This window comes from Anser brachyrhynchus (assembly GCF_964034855.1).
Source record: "Anser brachyrhynchus genome assembly, chromosome: 4".
NCBI lineage: Eukaryota > Metazoa > Chordata > Aves > Anseriformes > Anatidae > Anser > Anser brachyrhynchus.
The window spans coordinates 75,931,491-75,958,043 of record NC_137698.1 but is presented as its reverse complement, the minus strand read 5'-3'; the positions used below and the strand labels follow the sequence as shown (position 1 = coordinate 75,958,043).

At 47.2% G+C, this 26,553-nt stretch overlaps 1 protein-coding gene across 1 annotated transcript in view; it reads right to left on the bottom strand.

The window, feature by feature from the left end:
* The window catches only part of ADRA1D (adrenoceptor alpha 1D), a gene marked incomplete at its 5' end in the record, with an annotated part of 43,885 nt that extends 22,066 nt beyond the window's left edge, over positions 1-21,819 (bottom strand). The window contains one exon of the mRNA XM_080589984.1: positions 20,853-21,819. Within this exon, the coding sequence (XP_080446110.1) occupies positions 20,853-21,819 (967 nt within the window). The remainder of the gene's footprint in view (positions 1-20,852) is intronic.
* Positions 21,820-26,553: the final 4,734 nt, after the last annotated feature.

The window sequence follows — 26,553 nt, the reverse complement described above, 5'->3', positions numbered from 1 at the left end:
ACCCCTTTGGAAGTTCTGTTGCTTGGGAATATCTGCTGATAGAGCATCCTTTCAGCGAACTCACACCATGAGAAAATCACTCAGCCTCAGGGAAATGGTGCTCATGTGAATGTCATATGTAGGGGCATCCTAGGGTAAAAGGAACTGGTTACAAAGACTGGGGCAATGGAGCTACTGGGAAAGAGGGGACAAACTTTGCAAAGGTTGAAAATATTAAGTAGGATTTGAATTTAGAACTACTCTATTTCATACTCATTATATAGGCCAGATCCAGTTTCTCTGCCCTGAGGTCAAGGGTGGGACTAGATAATCTCTTAAGATCATTTCCAGCCCTGGCCATCTATATTTCTGTGAAGCCAGAATGAATCATGAACCCCAATGATTTTAATGTGAAGAGATGGAATTGTTAATGATCAGTGTTTGCAGAGTATGTCAGTATATGCTCAGGGACAGAAATCCAGATATCTGGTTTGTGGGAAATTTCACTTTGATATTTGCTTTCTTTCCAAAACAGAATGCAATAAAATTTAATGAAAATTTCTGAGGAACTATAAATTAAAAAAAATAAATAAATAAAATTCCAGGAACCTCCGATGCACACTGTTGTTTAAAAGCGATGTATCCCTGGAACCCTGAGAACCTCCCAGCTGAGGCAGAAATGGTTGTTAATCTGTGGAGACAACCATGCCAAGAGCCAGCCACCACTAGGTACATCTGCACCACTGGGCAGCTTCCCTCTTTTCAAGCCTCCCCAGCCACAGGGCAGAGAAGATATGAAGCCCTTTCCCAGCTACTTTCCCTAGGTTTTCCCTGGTTTGAGTAATACATGAGATCAGGGAGTGGAAATCATACAAATCTATGGAATTTTTGAATGTGGGAATGTGGAGTGTATCAAAGTCTCCAAAACTAACACATTTGCAGCAGGAAGTCTTGAAGCACTAGAAAACCCTCTCTAGAGCCAGGTCACTCAGGGCTTCCAGGTTCCTTGTGCTGGATCCAGGAGTCTTCCCTGGGTGAGCCCAGAACTGCCAAGGTTTTCAGCCCACTGGTCGCATGGTAAGAAAGCCATGGAAACTTGGCATGACAGGGCTGCCCCGGGGCTGTGAGTAGTGATTGAAGTAGAGGTTGTTAAACCTGGGACATTTCCGCTCTGTTTTCCAACTGGCGTTTCCCAATGAAATCCTCCTTCTCTGGCCGGCGTCCATATGCGCTACTGGGGAATCTCGTGAGTTCGGCATCTGCTTAAACGCTTCTCTTACTTTGGACCATTGCACCCAGGAGAATGACGTGTGCTTTGCAGGTGTGCAGGAGGCTGAACCCACACCCAAATATTACAACAAGAAGGTCAAAGGAGACTGGTTTGCTTTTGCTGCTGGCTCTGGACTGCCTTCTCTCATGGCTGCCTAAATGGAAGAGGAGGGGAGAGGCTGCACAGATGGATCTTTTCTCCATCTTCATTTTAACCTCTGCCTACTGGTTTTCTTTTCTCGTTTCTAACTCCTCCTTCCTCACTTATGCACCACACCATTTCCCAGCAATTTAATGCAAAAGATGCCAATCAATCACCCGCAGGCAGTAAAACTGCCAATTTTGTACCCGGAATAGCCATTTTCAGGTTTGCAAATGCAAATACATACGGATTTGCACAACATGCTTGTGCTTTGCAGCAGCATGGATGCCATCAGACATTTCGGCCCTGCACCCCTGACTGCTGTAAGAGCCAATACTTCCACCCCCAGCCATGCTGGGTTGGACACAGAATGAAGCCGTTGATTTGGAAGAAAAGAAATGACGCAAGCAATGAGGAACAGAGGTCTCTCACCCTTGATCTCTGATGAGAAAGGAGGGCAGAATGCTTCTGCTGAGGCAATTCTACTTTCTGTTTGAAGAAAGTCCTTCTGGTTGTTGGAGATGATCACAAAATGCCTTGACAAATGAACGTTGTCAATCAGATTTTCCCAGGGGATGTCTCCCCACTCGGAATCTCTGTTAAGGTAACTTTTGGTTCCCTCCAAAATTACAACACAGAGATATTCTGCTGAGTTGCAGAACATCGTACAGTGACCCCGGGGAGGGGGCAGGGAGAAGAGCATGGCTGTCCCTCTAAGCCACATTCTCCAGATGACTCCCGGTCACTGGGGTGACATCCTGCCCAGCCCTTGCACTAGGCTATTTAAACAAGAAGGGGAAGGACTTGGGTGACATGAGATATTCCCCCGGGTGCTGGGTGACAAATCAGTCCGGATTCCACTGATGAACTCTGTCTTCAGGGAGGGGGTGGCCATTGGACTCGCTGAGAGATTTCCCCCCCGAGGAGACCCCAGGGTGAAGGTGGTCTCTGCCCTCCTCGTTTTCTGGGACATCCATGTGATCCATGTCCCTTGGTCATTCCTTTTGACCTCCCTTGGCTTGGTTCCCTCAGAGACTTCCCTGAGGAACAGAGGCCTGGTATCAATTAGCTGTACAAGACAGATGGCTATAATCTCCGCTCTGATGCCTTGGCACGGAGAAATCCCTGGATGCTCACTTTGAGAGTGAGGAAATGGTGCAATCTATGGCCTGGAGCTGCAGACGAAGTCAGGGATCCCAGGGGATCCTGAGAACCTCTGGGACCATGAACCTGCCCTTGTTCCTCACCTCTCATGGTGTAGGTGTCCCCACTGTGGCTCACGTAAGGAGGTGTGGGGGAAGATGTCAATGCCCAGAGCCCCAGAGAAAGACTTTGAGGTAACAGCAGGAAGAATTGGCTGCAAGGCTGAGTGTGACCCAGTGCCATTGACCAACAACCAGCCATGATGTGAAGGCATGGTTCAGTGAGGTCAGATGCGTTTAGGAGCTGAAAATCCGCTCCCTCTTTGCATGGGATTTCTTTGGGGGTGCACTCCCAACCCTCCTTGAGTTTTCCTGTCCACAGGAGCATTGGAACTGGGTCATTTCTAAAACACAGAGCGCTCTGTAGACAGAATATGAAGTTTGAGCAAATTTATTGTAATGTGACAATGGGCATTGTCCCAAGGCACGGAAGGGGACGTGCTCCTTACTGCAGAGCATCTGTGCCCCAAACCATTCCTCCACCAGGGGCTCTAGCTCTTTGTCACTGGGAAACTTCTGTTTCCTCCCAGCAGCTTGCTTGTGCAACGTGCAAGCCAAGAAGGGCAGACGGACCCCTCCTGCCTGGGTTTTGGGAGAGCTCATGGGTGGCTGCATGGGTGGCTGGGTGACATCCTTTCTGGCTCTCTGCCACTAACAGTCCATGGGGCTCCTTTGAAAGAGGCCGCTTGTTGCCCTTGGAATAAACAGATCAACTAAGGTGTGTTTCAGCCTGGGACTTGTCCTCCAAAGGGAAATTGAAAATTGGGCACAATCAGGAAATGCCATGGTTGTTCACAGCAATACCATAAGCCCAGTTTGTTCTCCAACCTTAATCCCTTTATACGCAGAGATTCCCAAGAGCTTTCCAGGCTGTTCCAGGATATCTCTCCCGACACCATGCTCATGCAGCCTGACAGAAAAAAAGACATCTGATAATAGCAGGGCAAAAATATATTGGTTGGCCATTTCATTCCCTGAGAAGTGTGCAAATTAGAGGAGACAAATGCAAATTTTCACGTAGGGCAAACTCATTAAATTGTTTTGGCCAAAGCAGATGAGAGAGAGAGAGTAATCTGAAAAGCAAATGCAAAGCTTCAGTCCTGAAACTTTTCTAAACCAAACTTTTCTTTCAGGATCAGGGGGCGGGGATGCCAAAGTACTTTGTATTGGAATTTACTTATATTTATTTTTAGGAACCAAATCAAACATAATCAAAACACAAAATGAAATACTGCATTATGGATCAATTTGCAAAACAGAGTTTAATTTTCTTTTGTTGACCTAACGATTCTCTCTCTTCTTTCCCTAGATCCTAGACCTGCCAATGAAAGACCATTATCAACCTTCACGATCTCCCTTGGGTGTTTCAACAAACTCATTATCAAACTTTTCACTGAAAACGTGCACTTTTTTTTTCTTTTTTTTTTTTTTTTTTCCATGCATAATACTCTTCTATGCATCTGCTGTGAATCATATGTGAAAGTCCTACACCCTAAGGGTGGGCAGGGGTCAACACTTTGCACTGTTAAGGTCCCAAAACCAAGACAATAAATCCTCTGGAGTGAGGAATTATCCTTTTGATACAGGAGTCCCAGCTCCTACACGCATGCTCAGGGATGTAACCACAGTACAAATAGGCTTTTATTAGTAGGAATAATAAATGAATTGTTCCCAAATGATCACATTCTTGTATTCTCTCTTTTGTTTGTTTGTTTGTTTGTTCTTGGTTTTCCTATTTGTTAACGGCAACAAACAGCTTGGTTTGCTTTTCATTTGTAGGCTTTTCTGCGTGGTTTTGAAGGCATTCCCTAATTTAGTGGAAACATCTGCCTAGTGGGATGCTTTTTGCTCCTTGCCAGTGCCTGGGGTGGTAGAGGCACAGCTACTGCTTAGCACTGCTGTCAGCCTTGGTGGTTTCTGCCAGAGTCTGCAGGACCCAAACTCCAGTTTACCTATCCAAATCTGGAAAGGTGTTTCTGCTTTGTGTAGGGAATGAAAGAGAACAAAAGGAGATAAAGATAACCAAGGAGAAGATAAAACCAAGGGAAAACTTGTTAGCAATGAAACTTTTCTGAGTGGCAAGCCCAGCACCAGCAGAGTCGGACAAAAGAGTCATTAAAAATGGGATGGAGACCAACAGCCACTAAGTGAGGAAGCATTCTAGCTGGTGAAGGGAGGAAACGAGCTCTGGGTACAAGGATCAGCACAGGTCCCAGGGAGACATCAATGATGACTTCTGCTCACTGAAGAGGACTCTGGAGTGGCAGCTTTGTATCTCCAGTGTCAACTAGATCTGCCTCAACAGCAAGGGGGGTAGAGAGAGCTGACCCCAGAGCAGACACCTACACTCAGTGTCGTGCTCTGCAGGGCCATGAATAATGCTCATACCTTTGCCTGGATGCCTGCCAGATCTCTGAATGGGATTTTTTTTTTTTCCATTTTTGTGCCTGAGGGTCTGAGAGATGCTTGTGAAGACAGATGGATCCCAGGACACTTTTTGGACAGCATAGGGATAAGAGCAGGGGACAGTATGGCCAAGCATAAACACAGGGCATAACCAGAATGGAGATTCCTAAATTTTTCATCCAAGGGGAGCTTCTAACCCCAAGATCCTTTGCTTCCCACTGTGAGCAACGGTGTTCCCTTTCTCCTGGGTGCTGGTTGCTGGCGGAGGTATGCAGCACGACCACCTGTATCACAGAGAGTCTGCTTTAATGCAGCCCAGACTAAATCCCAGTGCCAGTTCACCTGGGAACTTTACTGATGGATTATTTGTTGGGAAAAGAGGGGGGAAACCAGGTCCTGACACCATGTGTGGCTGGCCCAGTCCCTCTCTCACTCCAGAAGTGATTTCTCCTGGACCGTCACACTTTTTTCAAATGTGTGCAGTGGAATTTCCTCCTTGGTGATTGCAGTTTGGGACAAAATAAACACTCTTGATCCTCTGCAAGCTGCTGTATCCCTGGAGTGCAGGTCACTCCTGGAGAGGGAGAAGGGTGAGAGGCAGTGATTTGGAAGTGACAAGAAATAAATAGGGGGGAAGAAAAATTGACTTTCCCAGATCATTTTTGACCCAGTCATCATGGTGACCATAAGTGTTCAAGAGGCAGAATGACTCACATCTGGCAGTGGAGCAGCATTTCTTAATCCACATTTCAGCACTGGCTGATGGGACCTTGTGGCTTTGAGACATGCCTCCTCCAGTGACCTGGGGAACTGTTTCCAGCTCAGTTTGACAGCAGGGTCCTTGGTGTAAGGAGAGCCCCTTACACCATGAAATGGCAGTGAACAAGACCAGCTCATGAAATGAACCATCTGGTACCATCCTGAGCACATACTTGGAGGTGGAAGGTGACATCTATTTGTTTAAGCAGTCTTCCTTGGAGATCTCTGTGGCATGACTCAGACAAGTCCAACCCCAATGTTGACTTAACAGTCAGAACATCAAGCACCATAGGTTCATGGTGCAGAGGACATTTTTCATTTTCATTTCAGACATTTCATTTCATAAATTTCAGAAATTCTCATTTTCATTTCAGAATTTTCATTTTCATTTCAGTTTTCATTTTTCATTTCAGAGGATGTGGTGCAATGGACATGGTTCATTACAGAGGACAGCCACCCATGGATGGCAGGTAGCTGCCTCCTTCTTTTTTTTTTTTTCCAGGTGGGAAGTGTGATCTGCCACTCCTGTTGCTAAAAGTAATTTCAGCATTACCACAAAGTACTGCTTGCCCTGAAATGTTTGGCTGATGCAGCTTCAAAAGATTGAATCTGAGGCTGATTGTGAGCACAGGGTTGGTCTCCTAAAGCATCAGTGATCTTCTAAATAAGAAGAAATACATCTGGATCAGTGGAAGAACATGGATGATAAAGGCAAAAGGAAGCCCATTAGGAGAGATGAATTTTATCTTGTTCAGTGCAGCAAAGCAGAGGCTATAAGGGAAGAAGACATCTGACCACCTATGTGCCAGAAGGATGAAATCCAAAGAGAGAATAGAAATGCTTAAGCAAAAAGGTGATGTGGTAAAACAAAAAATGATTACAATGAGGCATGGATATGTTTGTGCTGCAAAAAGTAAATTATCGTATAGATCCAGAATGGCCTCCCCAGAATGGCATAGGTAACAGAGACCAAGGACAGGGACACACATGAAAATCAATAGTTGATTTTGAATAGGATTGTGCAGTATAGTGATCTGCAGCAAGAGTCTCTGCTTTCACAGGATGGAAACAGCTGCCTGCAGTACGTACCCATCAGAGCCATAGAAGGGTGCAGACTGGGGGAGAACCAGTGAGCAGAAGAAGATGAAAAGCTATGAAGGGAGGAGGTACCTGAAGGACTGCCTTTGCACTTGAGGGATTGGTGGGCCTGATCACATTTCTGGCCACATGGCTCTCCAAAGGCTTGTCTGAATTCTGCTGTGAGTCAACTAGTTTTGCGTTGAGTGGTAAATGCCTATTTTTGGAGCAAATGATTTTTTGTTCTGTACATTAGGTTGTTAATTTAATCACCTGTGGTTTCTCTAAGTACACACTGATGGGTGTTCAGCAAGAGTGCAGAGAGTAAAGAAACAGACCTCTTCCAGCTGAACACGTGGAATCAAACCTGACATGCTGATGGTCACATTCAGCGTAAGCACCCTCCAGTGAACCCCCTACCCTAGTTTCCTTTAGTTCAGCCTCAGACACTGGGAAAATTCTGTTTTCATTGTAAATGTTTTCCCTTCTCCTGTCCTTGCAGCAGGATAATGAAACCACCCACGTCCCAATTCCCCTGGCCTTTTGGGGGAAGTTCACGGATCCATCCTGTAGGAGAGCAGTGGCCGTGCTGCCCGCTGGGGCTGTCAGGGGACACTAATGAAACCCAGGAGGAGCCTGCACGTTGTGTGTGCTCTTTGTGTGCTTCAGTTCTCATGTCTCAGCATTAGCAGGTGGGCAATGACTGAAAGCTGTGATGGGACAAGTTCTGTGTGCACCAAAGTATACTACAGCCTTACTATTGCTACATGTCCTAAATGGAGAGAGTAAACCCACCACTGCCAGGTAACCCCACAATCTCTATTTAAGTTGTCCAGCTGCGTCCTAGTTGCCCAGATACATGCCCAAGTGTTGGAGCTTACAGGACAAACAGGGACAGGACAGCCCAATAAAGTCACTTAGATATTTTTCTTCTCTATCTCTGCCAGTCAGCAAAGATTAAGCCCTTCTTTGAAAGACTTTTCTATATATTTTCTACTATTCCTGCACTGAAATATCAGGTGTGTTTTTTAATGCATGGCAGCAATGGAAAGGAAGGCAGCCCAACTCCTCATAGGCCACTCTTGGAGGGAAAGAGCAGCCCCCCATTCATTTTTAGTTTCAGGACACAGCTTCAGAGTTAATCTATGGGAGGGTCCATCTGAGGGGATCAAGCTGACACACCAAGATAGGGTACAACCTGCACTCCAGTTTATGGGAAACAGCAAGAAATATTTGCGTAGGCAGGTTACCAGAGGTACTTTCCATGAGGGTTTCTCTTGAATTTCTTGGGAAATGTCCCACAGGCAGTAAGGGGCACTGAGACATCCAGCTCACTTGCAGGCACCTACCCATAGATAGCTATACAAGAAGGCTTCACCTGTGAGTCTGGCCCTAACCCTAATCTCTTTGGTTATTTGCAAACCAGCAATAATTACGTTCCTTTCTTATCAGAGAGGCATGGATGAGAAGGGAAGCATTCAAGGAGGCATTCAAGGAAGGGGACTTGTAGGGAGCAGGATGGGCTGGGATGCGGTTGGATGCAATGTCAGAAGACATCTCTCAGCATCTACACAGCTATTTCATACCCTTTTGCCTGGGTGTGGGCAAAACATCAGAGTGCCTGCATGTTGATAGTACTGGGTGCTCTCTTGCCTGCACCATCCCTATGAATCCACCACTTAGAGCTCCTCTGGGCTAGAAATAATGTTAGCTTTTATACAGCACCTGACACTGGAAGGGCTGGAGCCTGTGACTAAAGCCCCTGTGCACTGCTAAGGAGCTAAGATCAGCCTTCAGAGAGCCCCAAGGTGCTGTAGCCATGTGCAGTCACTGAAGAAGAGGAACAATGTGATTTCTCCTAAATAACTCTGCTTCACCAGGGCACGAGGGCGAGAGGTGCAATATTTGGAAAACTCCCTGTGCCATGCTCCATCCTCCCATGCCTCTGCATGCTCAGCTCTTAGCAAGGACGACACTGAATGCGAATGCTGTGACGTGCAGTTGTTCTGTTTTCTTTCCCCAAATCCCCAGCCCGAGTGCAATATCGAGGGAGGCAGACAAGCCCGTGGCAGGCTGCCAGATCGCCTTCACAACACATCCTCGCCGCTTTCCAGATAATTCCTGTGGAAGGCACCCTGGGAACAGAAATAGCCCATGGCTGGAAAACTTTCCTGGTGTCGTTTGACAAGTCTCTCCTAGAGAATTAGGCTTTAAAGGCAGAGGTTCAAGAGCTGGCACTGCCTCTGAATCCAGGCCCTCTGCTGTCTGTGCTCAAACTAGGTCAGCGAGCAGCTGATGGGGTCTCCACTCTTGTGCTGATCATGTCTGTGTACACTGTGCCTTTCCAATTGCATTTCTGAAATCACTTTTAGGATGGATTTGGTTGTCAGGCCCTCCACCTGGGACTCAGATGAGGCAGTTCTCACCTAGGGCAAGAAATAGCACCATCACCATCTTCACCAGGTAGCCTAGGGGTCTGAAATTTGCTCAGAGTCCTTGGGTTTGAGGCCAGTGCCCTCTGTGATCCCTATTGTTACCCATCGGCGGTTTCTTAGTAATCTGGGAGGCTGATCCTAGGAGATCCAAAGCTGGAAAGCAACCAGGGAGGAGATGTGTCATCACCCTGTGGTGGTGACCTCCTCCCCTCCCAGTGCCCAGCTCCAGACCATCCTCCTGCTGCAGGGAGGGTGCTCATCCCTCATCCCTCATCCCTTTCCTGGCCACGTTGCCCTACATCCCTCTTGGTTCATTGCCATGGGGAAGCACCACCATACCATGAAGATGTCCCCATTCCTCACTGACTCTATACAGCCAATCACCCTTTTCTGACTTAGTTGTTATTTTCCCTCTAAAGTTTCTTTCTCTGTTAGCTTTCCCCCATCTAAATTATTTCACAAAAGTTGTAGAGTTTGTCCATGCTGGACCCAACTCCAGTGCACCCCCCTCTAGCACAGGTTGGGGCCACCTTCTTTTGTAGGGGGGGCTGCCCACTGCTCAAGCAGTCTTTGCATAATTAATCCTTACAGGGGAGAACTCTTGCAGAGCTTTCTCATGTATTTTTTCCCCATCATAGACATCTACTGGTGGATTTGCTGCATAGCTCTTGTTGGTGCTCTCTCATCACCTGAGACGTTGCGTTGCAAATTTTGCAGGAGTATTTGGGCCTCTTTTATCCAGGAGATCAGGCAAGTTAACCCCATCAGCCATGCTAAATATACAAACAAACTGTCGAGCACATGAGGGGAAGGGCTGATTGCAGGCCCTGAACCCAAAAGGCACTGAGCTGCTCACATCCAAGTTGCTGAAGGCTGGCTTCTAGGGCAGGTTTGTGCTGGAGAGCCTGGTTGGGGTCAGCTCAGTACTCGCTCTCTGCTCCTGATCCTCTTTCATTGAGTGTCATAAATGCACCCACTATTTAGCAATGGGAAACATGGCTTGGACTTGTTTGGGGCAGAGATTTCTCACTGCAGGAACCCCTCACAAGTTTATTTTTCTTTTTCCAGCTGAGGAAAAAATAAAAGTTGCATTTCAGGGGCCTTAATGACAGAATTGTGAATTACTTCACATCGGAAACTTCCTGGGAGGAGGAAATGCCCTCTCTTTAGCAAGTTGGCAGTTGGTTTTCTGCCACCAGACCTGGTGGTTCTCTGGCTGGGCTCCAAATGCATTAGCTAAGGAGCCCTCTTAGAGAAAGGCTATTCATTAGGAGCAGCTAAAAAGCCGGATCCTGTTCCAGCCACTCCAGTAAATCCATCCTTGGGCTAATCGCGCCCATAAATTACGGCGCAGGGAGAAGTACAGTCTTCTGTTTTAGCGTGACAATTTTTATGCAGCACTGGAACAGAGAAAGCAGGACGGGCAGAAGTAGCTGCCTGGTGTGTTAGCAATACTGGAGAGCTACCAAATGACTGTAGGTATGTAAGCAGTGCCTCAGTATCCCTAGCTCAAAATGATGATGAACAGTGCTGTCTCCTTCCCTAAGGCCATCTGTGCATGTTCCCCTTCTTCCTATTTAGTTCTTTGAACTTTACAGCTGCCATCACTGGGACAAGTTTGTCCCCAGCATACCTTGTGTGGAAAGATGTGAATTTTACCTCTGCCGCTCAGGCAGGTTTCCTCACCGGCCTGGAGAGCAGATGGTCGATGCAACTAATCAATACCCACTGGAGACATTATTTTTGCATTGTGGTGGCTGCGAGTGGCGTTGGAGGAAGCAGGATGAAGAGGGTATTTGGGGATGTGTGCTCAGCTGCAGGTGCAAAGGGCTCGGAGATCTCTGGATGGAAAGAGCTCGTAAAGATAAAGACCTCAGAAGGAAGAACTCATCACTCAGTGTCCCTAATGGCACTTTAAAGGAAATATTTACAGCACGTAACAGTGGCAATTAACGGCCAAATCAGAAAACATCTCTCCCGTGAAAGCAGCCAGCTGCTGAACTTTAATACTGAAGCAGTTCCTCGTGAACTACCCTTTCTTGCACAGCCCTAAACCGGCTCAGCCACAACCAAATTTGGAGGAGGTGGGTGAACAAAAACAAGACCATAAAGGACATTTGGAAGCACTCACATGGGTTTGAGCATTAGGAGGGAGAGGAGACAGTTCTGTTTGGGGGCTCAGCCAGCCCTCTGGCATGGGGACCCCTCAGGGAACCTCAAAGGCCTGCACATCGAGCCTGCTGGAGACCAGAAGGGCTGCCAGTCCTTTCCAGAACCTCACTACCCTCATGGCTAGGTCCAAAAAGGTAGTTATGTCTTAAAATATTTGGACCTTAAAGACGATCCAAAATAGTAGTTATGTCTTAAAGCCACTGTGAATGGAGCCTGGAGAAGACCTGGTGGCAGCATGGACATGCAAGTCTCCTCCAGAGAGGACTAGCCCTGAGCCAAGTGGTGTGAGTTCCTGCGCTGTTTGGCTGGGGAAAGGACAAGGTTTGCTTCTTGAAACAGGTGTATTGATGTAGCGGGCATAGGCATAGTGACAGTGATAACCCCAACATAGCACCTTGATGTGAAGAACTGAATACTACATCCTGAACTTTACAGGGTAGGCGAGCCTACCTTTTTACAAAAAAAGATTTTTTTTTTTTTTTTCTCATGCAGAGAGCAAATATTTTATTAGTTTGTCACGTTCTTTGCTTTACAATTATGTCCTGATAAAAAATTGTCTTAACTCCACTTCTCTAGTGAACACTGGTTTCCTCTGAACACATGAATGAATGGCTTCCAAACACTTTCTAGTATATCCTAGATAATAAAACTTCTAAACGAGTACTACTGAAGTTGCAAAGACTCAAAAGATAGAAAAAGTCAGTGAAAATTACATTTGAAAAAATTCCTACACTTAAAGAGCTAAATATCAGAATCATGCTCTATTGTCTCTGCAGTGTCCCTGCCAAGACAAGTGCAAGGAGAAGTGGGTGCTCGTTTGAGTGATAGCTGAACAGAGCTGTTCACTGTCTCCTCATGGGTCAGTACGTGGCTCTAGGCTTGGCAAAATTACCCTGCTCAGCCCTGCTCTGAGGACAGAATTATTTGTTTCCTCATGGATATCTGAAAGTACTTATCTCACTGAGGGGACAGATATTTTGCAAACATATATATTTTCCTTAACATAAATATCTTCCTTTTCCCAACTCTCTGAGAAGAGAAAGCTGCTTTAGAACCATTTAACCATCCTATCTACAAAGCAATGCCAAAATAAACCTGTATTTTGGGTGTGGGGTCCTGAGCCCTTGGCATTACAGGGCCAGTCATACCCTTAAAGCATAATACCCGTCAGATTCAGGTCCAGCTGAAAGTGTCAGACTTTGGCAAATCTGGCCCCGTATTTGCCTTCGCAGTGAGGTTCATCTCAACTAGTTCAGATGTGTGCACCTCAGAGCTGGTGGTTTTTGGTCACCCTGAGGAGACACTGGTGCTTTTGGGATGTAACTGGACTAGACAGCAGCATTAGGATGAGATGAACTGCATCCTCAAAATCCTTTTTCATTTTTGGCTACGTGGAAAGCCAAAGAGCAGTTTGCTGAGGGCCGTGCACTGTTGGCATCCAAAGCCAGGGACTGACCTGACGTTGGGAATGGGCAGTGCAGGAGACTGCAGAGGAGCTGAATTCCCCACCAGACCCTTTCGGGTCCTTGCTTTTAAAAACCCTGCAAGTTCCAGTCTTGCCAAAATGCTCTTCCCTGCCAACATCTCAGGAACGTGCTTTCTTCTAGCTGCATGTGGCTTCATAGAAACTGGATATATCCTGATTCCTGTCCTGTCATGACATTAAGCACCCCCTGACCTCAACAGAGTAAAATATCAACTTTCTGTTGTGACAACTGGTACCGCTAGAGCTTTTTAAACTCCAAGCTGTCCTTGTAACACTTCTTGCAGGAGGAACTGAACGCTGTGTTTTTCCCTGTCATCTTTCTCAGATATGGTTATCTCATTTTGCATCAGATTTGGCAGAACAAATTCAGCCTGTTACAAAGATATGGAATGAAAATCTTTACCTAATAAATAATATTTGGCACAAGAAAGTGGGACTTTATTCCAGAATGGTCCAGTAATCTTAGGAGGTACTATCAGCCCTGCCTAGAATATAGCACAATAATCCTATCAGGTGAAAATCCTGATTGATTGATCAGAAGATAATTTGGGTTGCTTCCCAAGGAAATACTTTCATTTTCTGAAGAGCCTTGAGCAAAAGTGATGTAGATATTCACTAAAGTGAGCACACCTCTAATTAAAGCCTACAGGTAGTACGAAGTTCTTACAGTGCTACTTCCTAACATGACACAGTTGCTAGTACCTAGTTAATACTGTTTGCTGTGGCAAAACCAATTAAAAACAAGCTGATTGCAGGAGCTTAAGAAACCACCTTGCATGATCATACCAAAGAGCGTCCCCACCCTTCCATTCAGTCTTCGTTACATCCCATTAACCAGATTATCAGAATTAATGAGTAAATATTTATCCAAATATGAATTAATGCAGATAGATCATGGTAATTAAGAGCTCCTTCCTGTAATATCCCGGACAAAGTTTTTTTTGTGTGCAAACATAATAAAACCTTCAGATGCAGCTTAATAAAGATGCATTTAATATTATATTGCACATTTTCGTATTAGTTCCAAAATTCCTGTTGAGAGATTTTATAACATCTTGCCCATTGAATCACAGTAGTTTTAAATTTTTCAATATCTTTTTTTTTTTTTTTTCCCCTGTTTGTGGTACATCTATTATAGCAACTGCCTCCAGATGCGTCAGGACTCAGCGATATAAAAACAGACGTTTGGCTTTAAATAGTTTTGTTTGGTGGAGCAGTGGGTGGAATAGAAGCAGAGTTATCCCATATATAGGTCATGGGAGATCTGGGTCCTGTTCCCAGTCCCTTCACTGAGTCACCACGCTACTTTGGCCAAGCAGCGGAAGAGCATATGTTCAAACTTGGGTGCCCAAATTACAATTTGAGGTCCTTATCACTGCATCTCTTGTAACAAGGAAGACAACAAAAGCTGTATTACAACCCTCCATCTGTCTCTGGCCTTTGACATAGGGTAATGGGTAGGAAGGGAACCATGCACTCAACTGGGCTCCAAATAATCTTTTTTTGCCATCTATTTCCAAACACACATAGACTGTTTCCCTGTTGTTCTGCACAAGGGCGCAAGGAGTGAATTAACACCGTCAAAAGCTTTGGCTGCCCAGTGTAGCCTCTGATTGTTGTCTGTGTGCCAGCTTGTAATTCCCTCCTAGGCCCTTCTGAAGGATCCCAGCATGTTCTCCCTGGAGGGGAACCCAGCTCACAAGCTGCTTTTCCATGGCATTATCTTTAGATAGATGCAATCAATGGGGATTACTCATAGCCATGTCCCCTGTGCCTGGGCTATTCCTCCAATGCTACCCCAGTGCTCTGCACCCACCCTGACTCTCCCACGTGTCCCTGTGCCTTGCCAACACCATGCATCCCAGCTATCATGCCCTACAAGTGACACTCTAGTAGGCTGCAACAAATCCCTAAAGTTATTGCAGACACTCTGAACTGGGGGAAAAAAAAAAGGCAGAAATCACATTTTCTTACTGATTAAACACCAGTATATTTTTTCAGGGAAAACAATGGTTTTGTCCTCATTACAATGCTTTAGGAGCAGGTCAGGAATGGTTTGGGGCCAAGTGATCTTTCCTGGAGAAAGGGAGATGGGCTGGAAGATCCATCCATCCCCCATGATTTAACTATTCTAATTTGCTATGAACCCATTTGATGGAAACATCCTGTGGTGGAAAGCAGATGAGAAGATTTTTGCCTCTTGGTTCGGTAATGTCCTGTAAATCAAATTGTAGCCTTCCACCAAGGAGCTTTTGAGACTCTGGGTCTGTGCCTTTGCTGGCATTTTTAAGGAATGTATGGTTCCCGTGGATCAGGATCAACAGGGAACACTTGACAGATGGAAGAGTTCATTGCCATTGCTCTGCTTCAGTTTGAACTCAGGCTTTGATTCCAGTTCAACCCAATATTCAGTCAAAACTCCTTCTCCAGGCCATAGGCAATTATCCCAAAACAGTTGTACATTGCTTTTTCCATGCCAATTCTGCCACTTTCACCACGACCCAAAAAATTTCAGGAGATACAAGAGACTACCCTGTCCAGCTAAGTATTTGAATGGTGTGTCTTTCATCCTCCTCTTAAGTCCCATTTTTGATCGGGTTCTCCTGTGCACAACAAAATTAAAGAAACTTGGTGTTAAGAGGAATTGTGTCTTGTGGTGGGTTTTTAGGGAGTATTTTCTGGGGTCTAACAAAGGGCTGAGCTCACTCTGCAATCTTCCATCAGTGGGGAAGGGTATGTTAGTTCCCACTCATTTGCCTATCTGCCCATTTTTATGAAACTTGTAGGAATTCGATATATTGGAGACCTTTAGCACTTTCTTGAAAGCAATTGAGATTGATGAAAGAGTTTAACAGATGGTGGGAAAGGGCTAGCATGCACACAGGCAAAGAGCAATGACATAAGCCCTTGTTCCCTTAGGAAAACATGGCAAATGCTCTTCTACCAGAATAGAATTAGATTCTCCTATCACAACACACTTGGTCTCATCTGAAATGTGCCTCTACCTACACAGCCCTCCCCATCATTCGTTTTACAAAAGACAGTTTCCAAAGTCTGAGCAATGCTATGTCTCTGTGAGCCCATCTTCTGCAGAATGTTTTGTGAAAGGACTCCTTCTGACCTGTGAGAAATAGTATCTACAAAAATAATTTTGTTTTGGCTTGAAAAAGACCTTTCTTAACCTGGTTTGTTTATCAGCTGCCTTTCCTTCAGGATGCAGGGAAAAAAAGCCAGGACACTATTTTTTTAAAATCATAACTGGAAATAAGCACCAGCTTCCACTGCAGACACTGGCAAGTCACTGCTCCAAGGCAAACGTAAGAGCAGCGTTTTGCTTGCAGTGAGGGATCTCTCGAGCTCTTCCTTGTCTGGGTAACCGCTGCTAGTTGGGGACAGGTTGGAGGGAGTCTTGTCTTGTGGGCTTCGCCCTTGTGTGGCACCAGCTGTGGGTGCTGCTGTGCCTCTCTCACACCAACCTGGGTTTCTGACCAAATTTGAAGGATAACAAATATGGGAGCCCACCACCTAGACTGGACTACACCCGCTAACAATCAAGAGCCATGGAGGGGTGTAAATCACCTTCCTGGGTACTGGCTGGTACACCCCAGGGGATATATTTTCCTCTTGGGTGCTGCTGGGGTAGTGATGAAGAGGAGCTTTGCCTCCACTTCTCAGGTGGTCCCATCTGGGGCCCCACACCCTCTTTGCATGCTCCTTGGGAACAGAAAATTGGATGGGGAGCAGAGCTCCATCCCTCCTCCTATTCTTACCTCCTCTTGCATCAGCTTGGAGGAAGGAGATAACTATTAAGGAGATAACTATATAACTAAGGAGATAACTATTTATGGGTGTTGTTGGGGGGGGGTCTGGTTCCTTGGCCCATTGCATAAATGTCTACTGAAAGGACAAATTCAGCCCCTAACTTTTAGCAGGATTTTCCATCAGCAGAATAGCCAGTGAAGCTCCTATAACTGTGCTTCTTAAAGGAGATGTCATGTGTAGATTCTCCAGTGTCAAATAAAAGATTGACCTGACACAGGGTTGAGCTTCTCCTCACCTGGCTGTCATGCTTCCATTGGACTTAAAAAAAATCCAGTCTAGGCTACCTCTTACATCTTTACATATACTTACAGGGTAGATACTGTCAGCCAGTTAGTTGTCCCTTTGAGGGTACTTTTGTACCCTCTTCCTCTCAAGAGGCAAATTAATACTATAATTCATCTTGTCCTGTGGAGGATGTCCAAAATAGTTCGGGGGAGTCACACCTTCAGGCACTTCCCTCAGAAAGATAAAGGGGGCTTTGGACGAATAATCCTGAATTACTTCATATTGGTGTTAACATTGCTCCAAAAAGGAGCTGGACCTTCAGAGGACCCTTCCAGCCAGCATCTCCATGATGCTATGGCTAGCTGAGATGGAGGTACTTATGCCTGAGACACCCAAAGTGAGATGAATTTTACCATAAAAAAATACCCTTAAACACCTGGCCAACATCTCTGAGAAGCCTCGTGATGTTCTCTTGATGGGTCTTTGCTAAGCAAAGAGGAACCCTGGCAAAAAAACACATCCACCAAGCAGCACTCCAGATGAAGCAGTTTAGCAGAGCTCTACTGCACACCCTGCAAAAGGCACAGCCCATTAGGGTTGTCCTGTAATTAGGATTTCATCTTTTGTTGAACAACCCAGCTGCTTAAAGAGTCTCATTAGCTACACAAACTGTTAATTGTGCTAAAACTCCTGGAGATGGCATCTTATGCTTGGAGACACGTATCCCAGACCCAAAAGCGAGCTGAATTATGCAGCTGATAAACAGCCTGTGGAAGGATTTGTTAATTTGAGCTGATTTAAAGAAGCATGTTTGCAGATTATTCCAGCACAGAGAAAAGACTGACAACATTCAGTGCATCCATAGGTCCTGTGGTCCTGCTATTTAATTTTTTTTTAGTTATTTCAGCTTCTCAGTGCAGATGCGATAAGTATTCCTTTTGTGTAGCCCAAGTGGAAGCTATTTTGCAGAAAGAGGCACAGATGTGTGCAGGCTGACGCCGACACCGGGTGACAGAGCCAGTGCAGACGCTCTGATTGCTAAGTCCACGCTAAGCAGAGCGGGCAGCCTTTTTTTCTTTTCAGTTGACAAATTTGCTTATCCCTAAAAAGCATATTCAGGCAACAGGCAGTCAGCAGGATAAGTCAGTCACTGATAACTTCTTACAAATTCATGACAAATAGAATGAACAAGAAAGTCAAAACATTTCATTTTGATATTTTCAGAATAAAATAGATCACATTCATTTCATTTTAATGTGACAGCTCATTTTGAAATATAGCTGAGAGTGCTCATTTTTAATAAACACTTATTCACCCTTTTCTTAAATTGAGACTATATGTTTCACTTAATTGAATTTTTGTTTCCAACCGGTGTTTCATTTCCATTAAGAATATTTATCAATACTATTTCCAGTAGACCTTAAATACTTTCTTACAAGTTAGTCTAACAAGCAAGTAAAAAGGCAGTTCTACATAACCATTTGCAAACTTCTTTCCAAGGAGAATTGGCCCCAGCCTATTTCAGTTTATGGATTTGTAATGAACTTTACTGATTTCACTCAGTTTCAGACCCATCTTATGAGCTGTAAAATCAGAGATTAGACCTTACAGAAGTTTCTGTTCTCTTCCTAGATAGCAATAAATGATTCGCAGGTTTGAATAGGAAATTGCAATTAATAAAAAGGAGGTGAAATCAGAGGCAGCATATTTTTTAGTCATAAAATAAATGAACTTTTGCTGTGTTTATATTATACGTATAATACAGCAGGAAGTAAAGATCAAAGCCATGTTTATAGAGAACTTGGCAAGTTGCACACTTGGAGGAAGCAAATGGGTTCACAGGAGGTACTTAAAGAATGAAGTTTGGATTTTTAGCTGGTGTAAATCATCATTTTCCTTTGACATAAGTGCAACAGTAGTGATTTACATCAGTGCAGGGGCTGGTTCAATGGCTTCAAGGGGGGACAGATGAGGTTAAAAAAAAGTATTTTTTTCTATGGAAAAGTATTTGCCTGGTGTTTGTTCTCCATTTACAAGTACTAGAAATAATTCAGAGGAATAGGATCCCCCGATTCCCAGCTTCATTAGCTGCAAGGTATAAAGGTGGCAATGAGGTTTGGAGATGGTTCCTGTAAAATTGCTCAGCCAAGGAGGCAAGTGCCTGGGGCTGCCCCGAGAGCTCAGCCTTCAGCCTGGCATCTCCCCAGACCCCACACTTCCAAAGCTCTCTGCAGGCTACAACAATCTCCCAAGCCACATGAAGTTTGAAAGGGAAACTGAGGCACAGTCAGATGGGATTAGTCACCTTGGGTCTTGTAACGAGAGAAGCTCACCACAGCCCTGCAGCTCCCTGCCTGAGTTAAACCACAGCCTCCTTGCTCACACAGGACAAAAACCCTTAAGAGATCTGAGATAAACTCCCCAGCCACCACGCTCAGCCAGAGAGTGCCCGAAGGAAAGAGATGCAAGAAGGTGCAGCAGCTTGGGGAGACCAGACACCTGACCCACCACCCCAGGGACACCTCAGCATCCAAGGCTGCTCTGGTGCTGGTGAATTATCCCTCCGGAGGGCAGGATGGTGCTGAGCAGGCTCAGCGAGGTGTCTAACAGCCCTGGGCTCCAGCTGCCCCTAGGGACAGAGCTGTGGGGCTGGAGGGAGACCCAAAGCTCAGCGGGTCAAAATAAGTCTTTTGGTCCTCATGCTCCGTTGTTATTGACTTGACTCGAGCAAGAGGGTTTGAAATATCTGAGAAAAAGTGCAGAACTAGCTTCAATGCCTCTCTGCTGGCTGGTGTACGTGGACCTAGTAGTATGGCGGGCTGTGGGACGTGCAGGTCCCACCCTGCAGATGGTGTCACAGACCTCCCTGCTTTGCTGAGCTCTGTGCAAAGGCCATCACCTACATTATAAAGTTATTTTCACACTTTTTTCCTTCTCCCCTGGTTTAGCTACATCACTCCAGAGGGTTAATCTGACGACTGTCATTATTTGAGGCCGTGATGAAGAGCTCTGTGTTCCCTGCACTTTTTTGGTCGCGAGTAGCTCTGGTGCTGGACGGGGACATTGCCTTGTGCATCACGTCCCATTCCCGCTATGCCTGCTCAGCTTTCTCTGCACATCGAGGGCTGCATCCTTCTCACTAAGGCAAACCGGTGTGCTGGAGCAGAGGTTGCTAAAACTTCAGAGCACAACCTGGCAGACGGCCCCAAATGAGCACTCATGGCATGGGCATCTTGGCAGGGTCAGGAGCTGAGGGCATGACTCCCATGGGAGGAGGAACAGCCCTGGGACATCACCAGGACCCTTTTAGGTAAGACCTGGTCCTGCTCCAGGTCCCAACACAACATCAGCAACCTGGAAAGTCAGCGGGACTTACATATCAGCCTCTGACATAGCTCTTGGAGGGGTTAAACCTCTCTTATCTCCAACATAATTGCAGCAGGGGTGGGAGCCCTGGGCACACGGAGGCAGACCCAGGTGCTCTCCCCAAAATTATGAGGATGGGAGGCCAGGGACAGGGACTGCAAGGCTGTTTGGGGACCTCTGTGTTGTAATTACACTCCTTTTGAAACAGAGCTGCTTCCTGCCTCCCCAGCCTGAACTTCATTAATTAAAGAGCTGAATGCAGAATAAATTCATTAAACCAATTTTTTTTTGTTGCTTTTTTATTCATTGGCTGCTTGCTTTGATTGATTATGTGACTCTGATTAATAAATATTGAACGAGCGTTAATTAATTGAATTCAGTCATTGCTGGTTTCTCCACCTATCCATTACCTATCCCTCACCTCCACGTGTGAATTGTGTCCTGAAAGGTGTCCCAAGGATCAGGTCCCCGGGGCTCTGCCACGGGGCTGGGCTGGGGACAGGATCACTTACCAAAAGGCAGGACGAAGAAGAAGGGGAACCAGCAGAGGATGAAAACGCCCACAACGATGGCGAGAGTCTTGGCCGCCTTTTTCTCACGGGAGAACTTGAGGAGCCGCACGGAGAGGGAGCTCCTGAAGTTGTGCCCCTTGCTCCGGGTGCTGGAGAGAGGCTCCTCCAGCACGCTGCGGCAGTGGATGCGCAGCACCACCTCCATGGATTTATTCCTCTCCTTCTTGACCCCCGCCTCCAAGCTCCGGGTTGTACGCCTGGCCACCACGTAGATCCTGAAGTACATCACCAGGATGACCATGAGGGGTAGGTAGAAGGAGAAAAGGGAGGAGAAGAGGGCATAGCCTGGCTCTTCTGTGATGCTACAGATGCTCTCGTCCGGTGGTGGCGGCTCCTTCCAGCCCAGCAGCGGCCCGATGGAGATGACCATGGAGGAGAGCCACACCACCACGAGGATGACCCCCGCCTTCCTCTCCGTCATGATGGTGGGGTACTTGAGCGAGTACTTGACCCCGATGTACCTGTCCACGGAGATGATGCAGAGGCTCATGATGGAGGCGGAGCAGCACAGCACGTCCACCGCTGCCCAGATGTTGCAGAAGATGCGGCCGAACACCCAGAAGCCCAGCACCTCCAGGGTGGCCGAGAAGGGCAGCACGGTGGTGCTGAGCAGCAGGTCGGCGATGGCCAGGTTGACGATGAAGTAGTTGGTGACCGTCTGCAGGTGCCGGTTGCAAGCCACCGAGAGGATGACCAGGATGTTCCCCACGATGGCCGAGAGGATGAAGGCGGCCAGGAAGACCCCGACGCCCACCGCCTGCACGTCCAAGGCGAAAGGCAGCGTGGTGCCGTTGCCCTGGGGGGGGTCGTCGCCTTGCAGCCCCCAGGACCGGTTGGCACCGCTCTGGCTGCCCTGCCCCGTCCTGTTCCCACTCAAGCTGCCATTGCTCAGCTCAGCGAAAGTCATTGTAGAAAAGGTCCGGGCTCCATGGAGGGCGAGGAGAAAGCGATGCCGAGGCGCAGCCCCCCCGGCATGATCCCCAAGGCCCCCTCCAAGACTCGCTCACCCCCCTCCCCCCCAAAAAAAAACCAAACAAACGAATTTTGGGGCAAAGCTCAGCCTTCCCCTAGGCGGGATGCCGGAGGGATGGAGGCTCAGCTCCGAGCCCCCAGCCCTCTTCAAGCCGGGTGGCAGCGCTGCCCCCCACCCCGGCAGGGCCCTCCGGGGGGGGCAGCCAGGACGGGGCCCCCCCGCTGCCCTCGCATACTCCGGGGCTGCGCTGGGCGAGCGGGCGGCAGCGCTCGGCGGCTCCGTTCGCCTCCCCGGGAGGGCTCCGGGAGGGGCGAGGGGAGGGATGGAGGGGTAAGGGGTGGGCCGGCCCGGGGGTGTCAGGTGGAGGAGGAGGAGGAGGAGGAGGAGGAAGAGGAGGAGGAGGAGGAAGAGGAGGAGGAGGGGACGGGACGAAGCGAGCCCTGGGGCAGGGCGAAGCCGGCTGCAGAGCCGGGAGCTTGCAGAGGACGGAGGAGAGATGTTTTGTTTTTTTTTTTTGGGGGGGGGCAGGGACACACTCGGGGGGATCGGGCACCCCTTGGGGGGTGCAGGCAGCACTGGGGGGGCAGGCACCCCAGGGAGGGGGGCAGGCACCCGGGAGCCCCCGTCCCGCCGCCCGCCGCCGCCAGGGAGCAGCAGAGCGCAGGGTTTGCCCGGCGGAGCGGTGGGTGCCCCCCCGGGGGCCCTTTTTTTGGGGGTGGGGGGGGAAGTTTGGGGGGTTTGGGGGAAAGGAGGGTCTGAACCTTCTCGCTGGAGACCCGCAGCCGCAGCTCCCGGCTTCTACGCCCCACCAGGCGGCTGCTCTGCAAGGCTGGAGGGTGTCCCCCCCATTGCCCCCCCATCCCCAGCATCCCAGCAGGAGGCTGCCCTGCAGGGCAGGTAGGTCTCCCCAAACCCAGCATCACACCGAGAGGGTGTCCTGCAGGGCTGGCAGCCCCCCTCTCAGCTTCAGCATCCCACCAAGAGGCTGCCCGGCAAGGTTGGAGAGTCCCTTTTGTGCCCGCCAGCCTTGCAGGGCTTCCAGCGAGCATCCTTTGCGTGCCAACCCTGGGCTCCCTGTCCCACGTCCCAGCACCCTGCCCGCTTTGCGAGCATGGGGTGCCCCTTGCCAGTCCCTCGGAAAAGCAGAAGGGATGATCAGTGCCTTGTGTTCAGCAACAACGTGTGATCGGCAGCTCCCTGTCTGCAACTTAACCCTCTTGCAAGACTTCGGAACGGCAGCGTGTGATTAAAACATATAGGCACATATTTCTGGGTAATTTAAACCCTTATTTTATTATTATTTTTTTCTTTTTCCCACTGATAAAGACAGATCCTGTTTACACTGATTTCCTCCCAGTGACCCCGCTCTTCTGCCTCCATACGTTGTGATGGGGACTGACCCCAGGGCTGAAATAGGGGCTCAGCTGCTTTCTACTGTACACAGGAAATATTTCCTTGGAGTGTGTTTACCCATGATTTTTCAACTTTTCTTTCTTAACAAAAAGAAAAAAAAAAAGAAAAAAAAAAGGCTTTAAAGGGCAGTCCAAGTAAACGCTGAGATGATTTAACTATTGCTCTAACAGAGCAGGCGAGGTACGTTAATTCACTGGATATGAGAGTGAACAACAAAAATAATACTACATATATTCCCTTATTTTCTTTGACAATCATTGCAGGAAATGACACATTTTTGATCTTCCTCATTTCTTCCATGCACTTTTCTGTCCCTTAAGATTTCACCCTTCTTTATAGAGCTGGGTTTTTGACCCTGCTGGGAACAAGCAAAGTAAAAGAACTGGAAAATACAAGCAATCGGGAACAATTATTATACAAGAAAAATGTTTAGAAGGATGGTTTTGGTGTTTGCTTAAAAAAAAAATAAAAATTAAAAAAAGAATAGCCCAAACACCCAGCACTCGAGGTCAAATTACTCATTTTCCTTATGTTTTGATGAAAACATGTCAACCAGCAAAATGAAGTATTGTTTCTTACTGGGGTGCTAAACTCAGCATGGGATGATCTCAACCCATGGAATTTTGATGCAGTATCTCTGTGGCTACACAGATTGATGTCTAGATAAATATATCTCATCTAATCTCTGTGGCATACAGAGATAAAGAAAATGTGCATTTCTCCGAAGTTAAGACTGGACTTCTCATGTAAAGCAGGACTTAAACCGCCTTTTTGGTTGGAAAAGAAAGTTTTTTCCCAGATGACCGGACAGCAAATGCTGTTAGGGTGAAGATTTTATCTGCCCTGCATCTTGCCCTCCTGGGTGAGCTCTGCTCCTCTCCTGCTCCTGCTGCTCTCGGGCAGCCAAAGACAACTTGCCCATGTTGCTGAGAGCTTGGAGCCGGCCAGGACCACAGGGCTTGAAAGGGATGCAGGGAGGGGAAGGCTGAGCTGAAGCAGTGCTTTTTGGTCAGGATATATGGGGTCACCTCGTGTGCTGTTTAGGGCTGAACCCAGCCATGCCTGAAGCCTCTGGGGTTGCTTTGGTGCCTTTCCCCTCCCAAGAAGGGAGGGCATGTCGTGCATCATCACCAAAGCTCAGCCAACGAGCATCAACTCATTAAGATCCAGTTACCTCATTCCTTTCCATCTGTCTCATTTCAGACTAAGCTGGGGCTATTAGAGTTAACTTAGCTAATGAGGAACAGGTTCATGCTGACGCACTCGAACCCAAATCAGAGTGTCCGTGTAGGGCTGCACGGAGGAACTGAAGTGCCCAAAGTGAGCAGGCACCGACCTTTGAGACCATCGGGCCAGGACGATCTGCTGGGTTGGAGCTGAAGGAGGTGCAGGTCTTTCCTCCCTCTTTTTTGCCCTCCTTCTGGGGACAAGCTTACCCTAGGACTTAAATTTCAGGCACGTATAGCTCCATGTAGTGCCGCGCACAGGGATTTTTATGTAAAGGACAGACATCCCAACCCAATGTACGTTCATCACTGTACACATTATGCCCGAATCTTGAAAAGGGAAGGTGATTTGTCAGTGCTAGAGACCACAGCTTACAGCATTTGGGTCCACATTTGCGTGTAGTCCAGATTTATACAGGCAGAGCCGTGCCCTTGGTGAACCTTTTCTCTGCAAAGGGAGATCAGCTGCCTGCAGCATCTCCTGGGTCCAGAGCTGGGAGAGAGGGATCCTGTTTGCATTGTGCTGAAGTGATGGTATTCAGGTGATTGTGAAGATGACCTTGCCTTGCCATGGCCGGCAATTCAATGCTCCTCTGGGGAACAGGGTCTGGTCTTTATTGTGTGTCCCTCTGAGTCTGTGTCCAGCTGGAGGCTGGTTAGCTCTGCTGGCTTCCTCCGTCCATCTGACCCCAGGTCTTCAAATTGAATAAAAAATGGGCTAGAAGTGACTGTGAGCAATGATTCAAACTTGTACTGCTGTCTTGTTTAAAAGGAAAAAAAAAATCCTAAAATTCACAGCTTGTCTCTCGTGGCATTGCTGCAATTTTATTTAAGCACGGTAAAAATCAGGCTACACCTTGAATGTTTATGTCTTAATTAATGAAGCGAGGAGGATAAGGAGAGGAAATAGATTTTATTAGCTGTCTGATAAAGGTAGAGAAAAGAAAATCAGACAACCCTTTGCGACACCTACCTAAAATTGCCCAGACGTGTATCACGCTGTCCCGTTCCTCTTGCCTTCCCTGTCCCCTGAACCATCCTGACCACTGTCACATCAACACCATTCCCATATTTACTGCATTTGCTAGTGTTCTTCTGTGTCTGTGTGAATGCCTCTGGTTTGTTGCTGTTGCTTGCTTGCTTTGCATGTATGTGTTTGTGGTTTATTTTTACCCTTTTGTTTTTCTTCTGCGGTTCTGGTGGCCATCAGTGGTCCCCAGACCACGGGTGGGAGGGACAATGGCCCAAGCCCCCATACTGCAGCTGGATTTCCTTCTTCCAAATCCACCCATCACTGTGGCTTTCTCCTCCTGTGGTGCCCCTTAATGCCTCCCTATCCTCTCCATTAGAGCCTCCCCTGGTTTTCCCTAAACTTTCTTTGCTGCTATTTCGAGTCTTGCTGCCAGCTGACATGGAGAGTGATTTATTATCTTCCTCTTCTGGGTTTTAATTTAACTTTTGGGCAACTGAATAGAAAAAGGTAAAATAAAGGGAAAAAGAGAGAAAAAAAGAAAGAAAGGAAAGGAAAAGGGTAACCAAGCACATTAACTCCTTCTTTCTGGTCACCCACTTAGTGCAATGAGGATGCTTGTACTGAGCCTGGCTGTAGTGGACCGTGAAGATTCTCAGAGGCAGAAACTGCTTTGGGTTCCTGGGTGCAAGGGCAATCCTTCACCCAAAATCTCAGACACACCCTAATACAGTGGACGGAAGCCAAGGGAAGAGGCGAGGCTCTTCAGTTTAAGCAGAAAAGCTTTGAATGCCATGCTAAGGCAGGTAGGATGGGTGGATAGAATAAGCAGACAAGTGCGGTTTAAAAAGCTGGTTGGAAATGTTTGTTATTTCAGTGGAAATGTTGATGTGTTCAAAATGAAGCATTCCTTGGGGATGTTCTCTTTTGTCTTTTGCTCTTTTAAGAAACATACAATAAAACTCTTTAATTCTGAGAAGAACATTTCAGATTTGCATTTCAAAACATTTTTTGGGGGGGGGAGAAATGAGCAAAATGTAAGGCCAATTACTTCAGAGA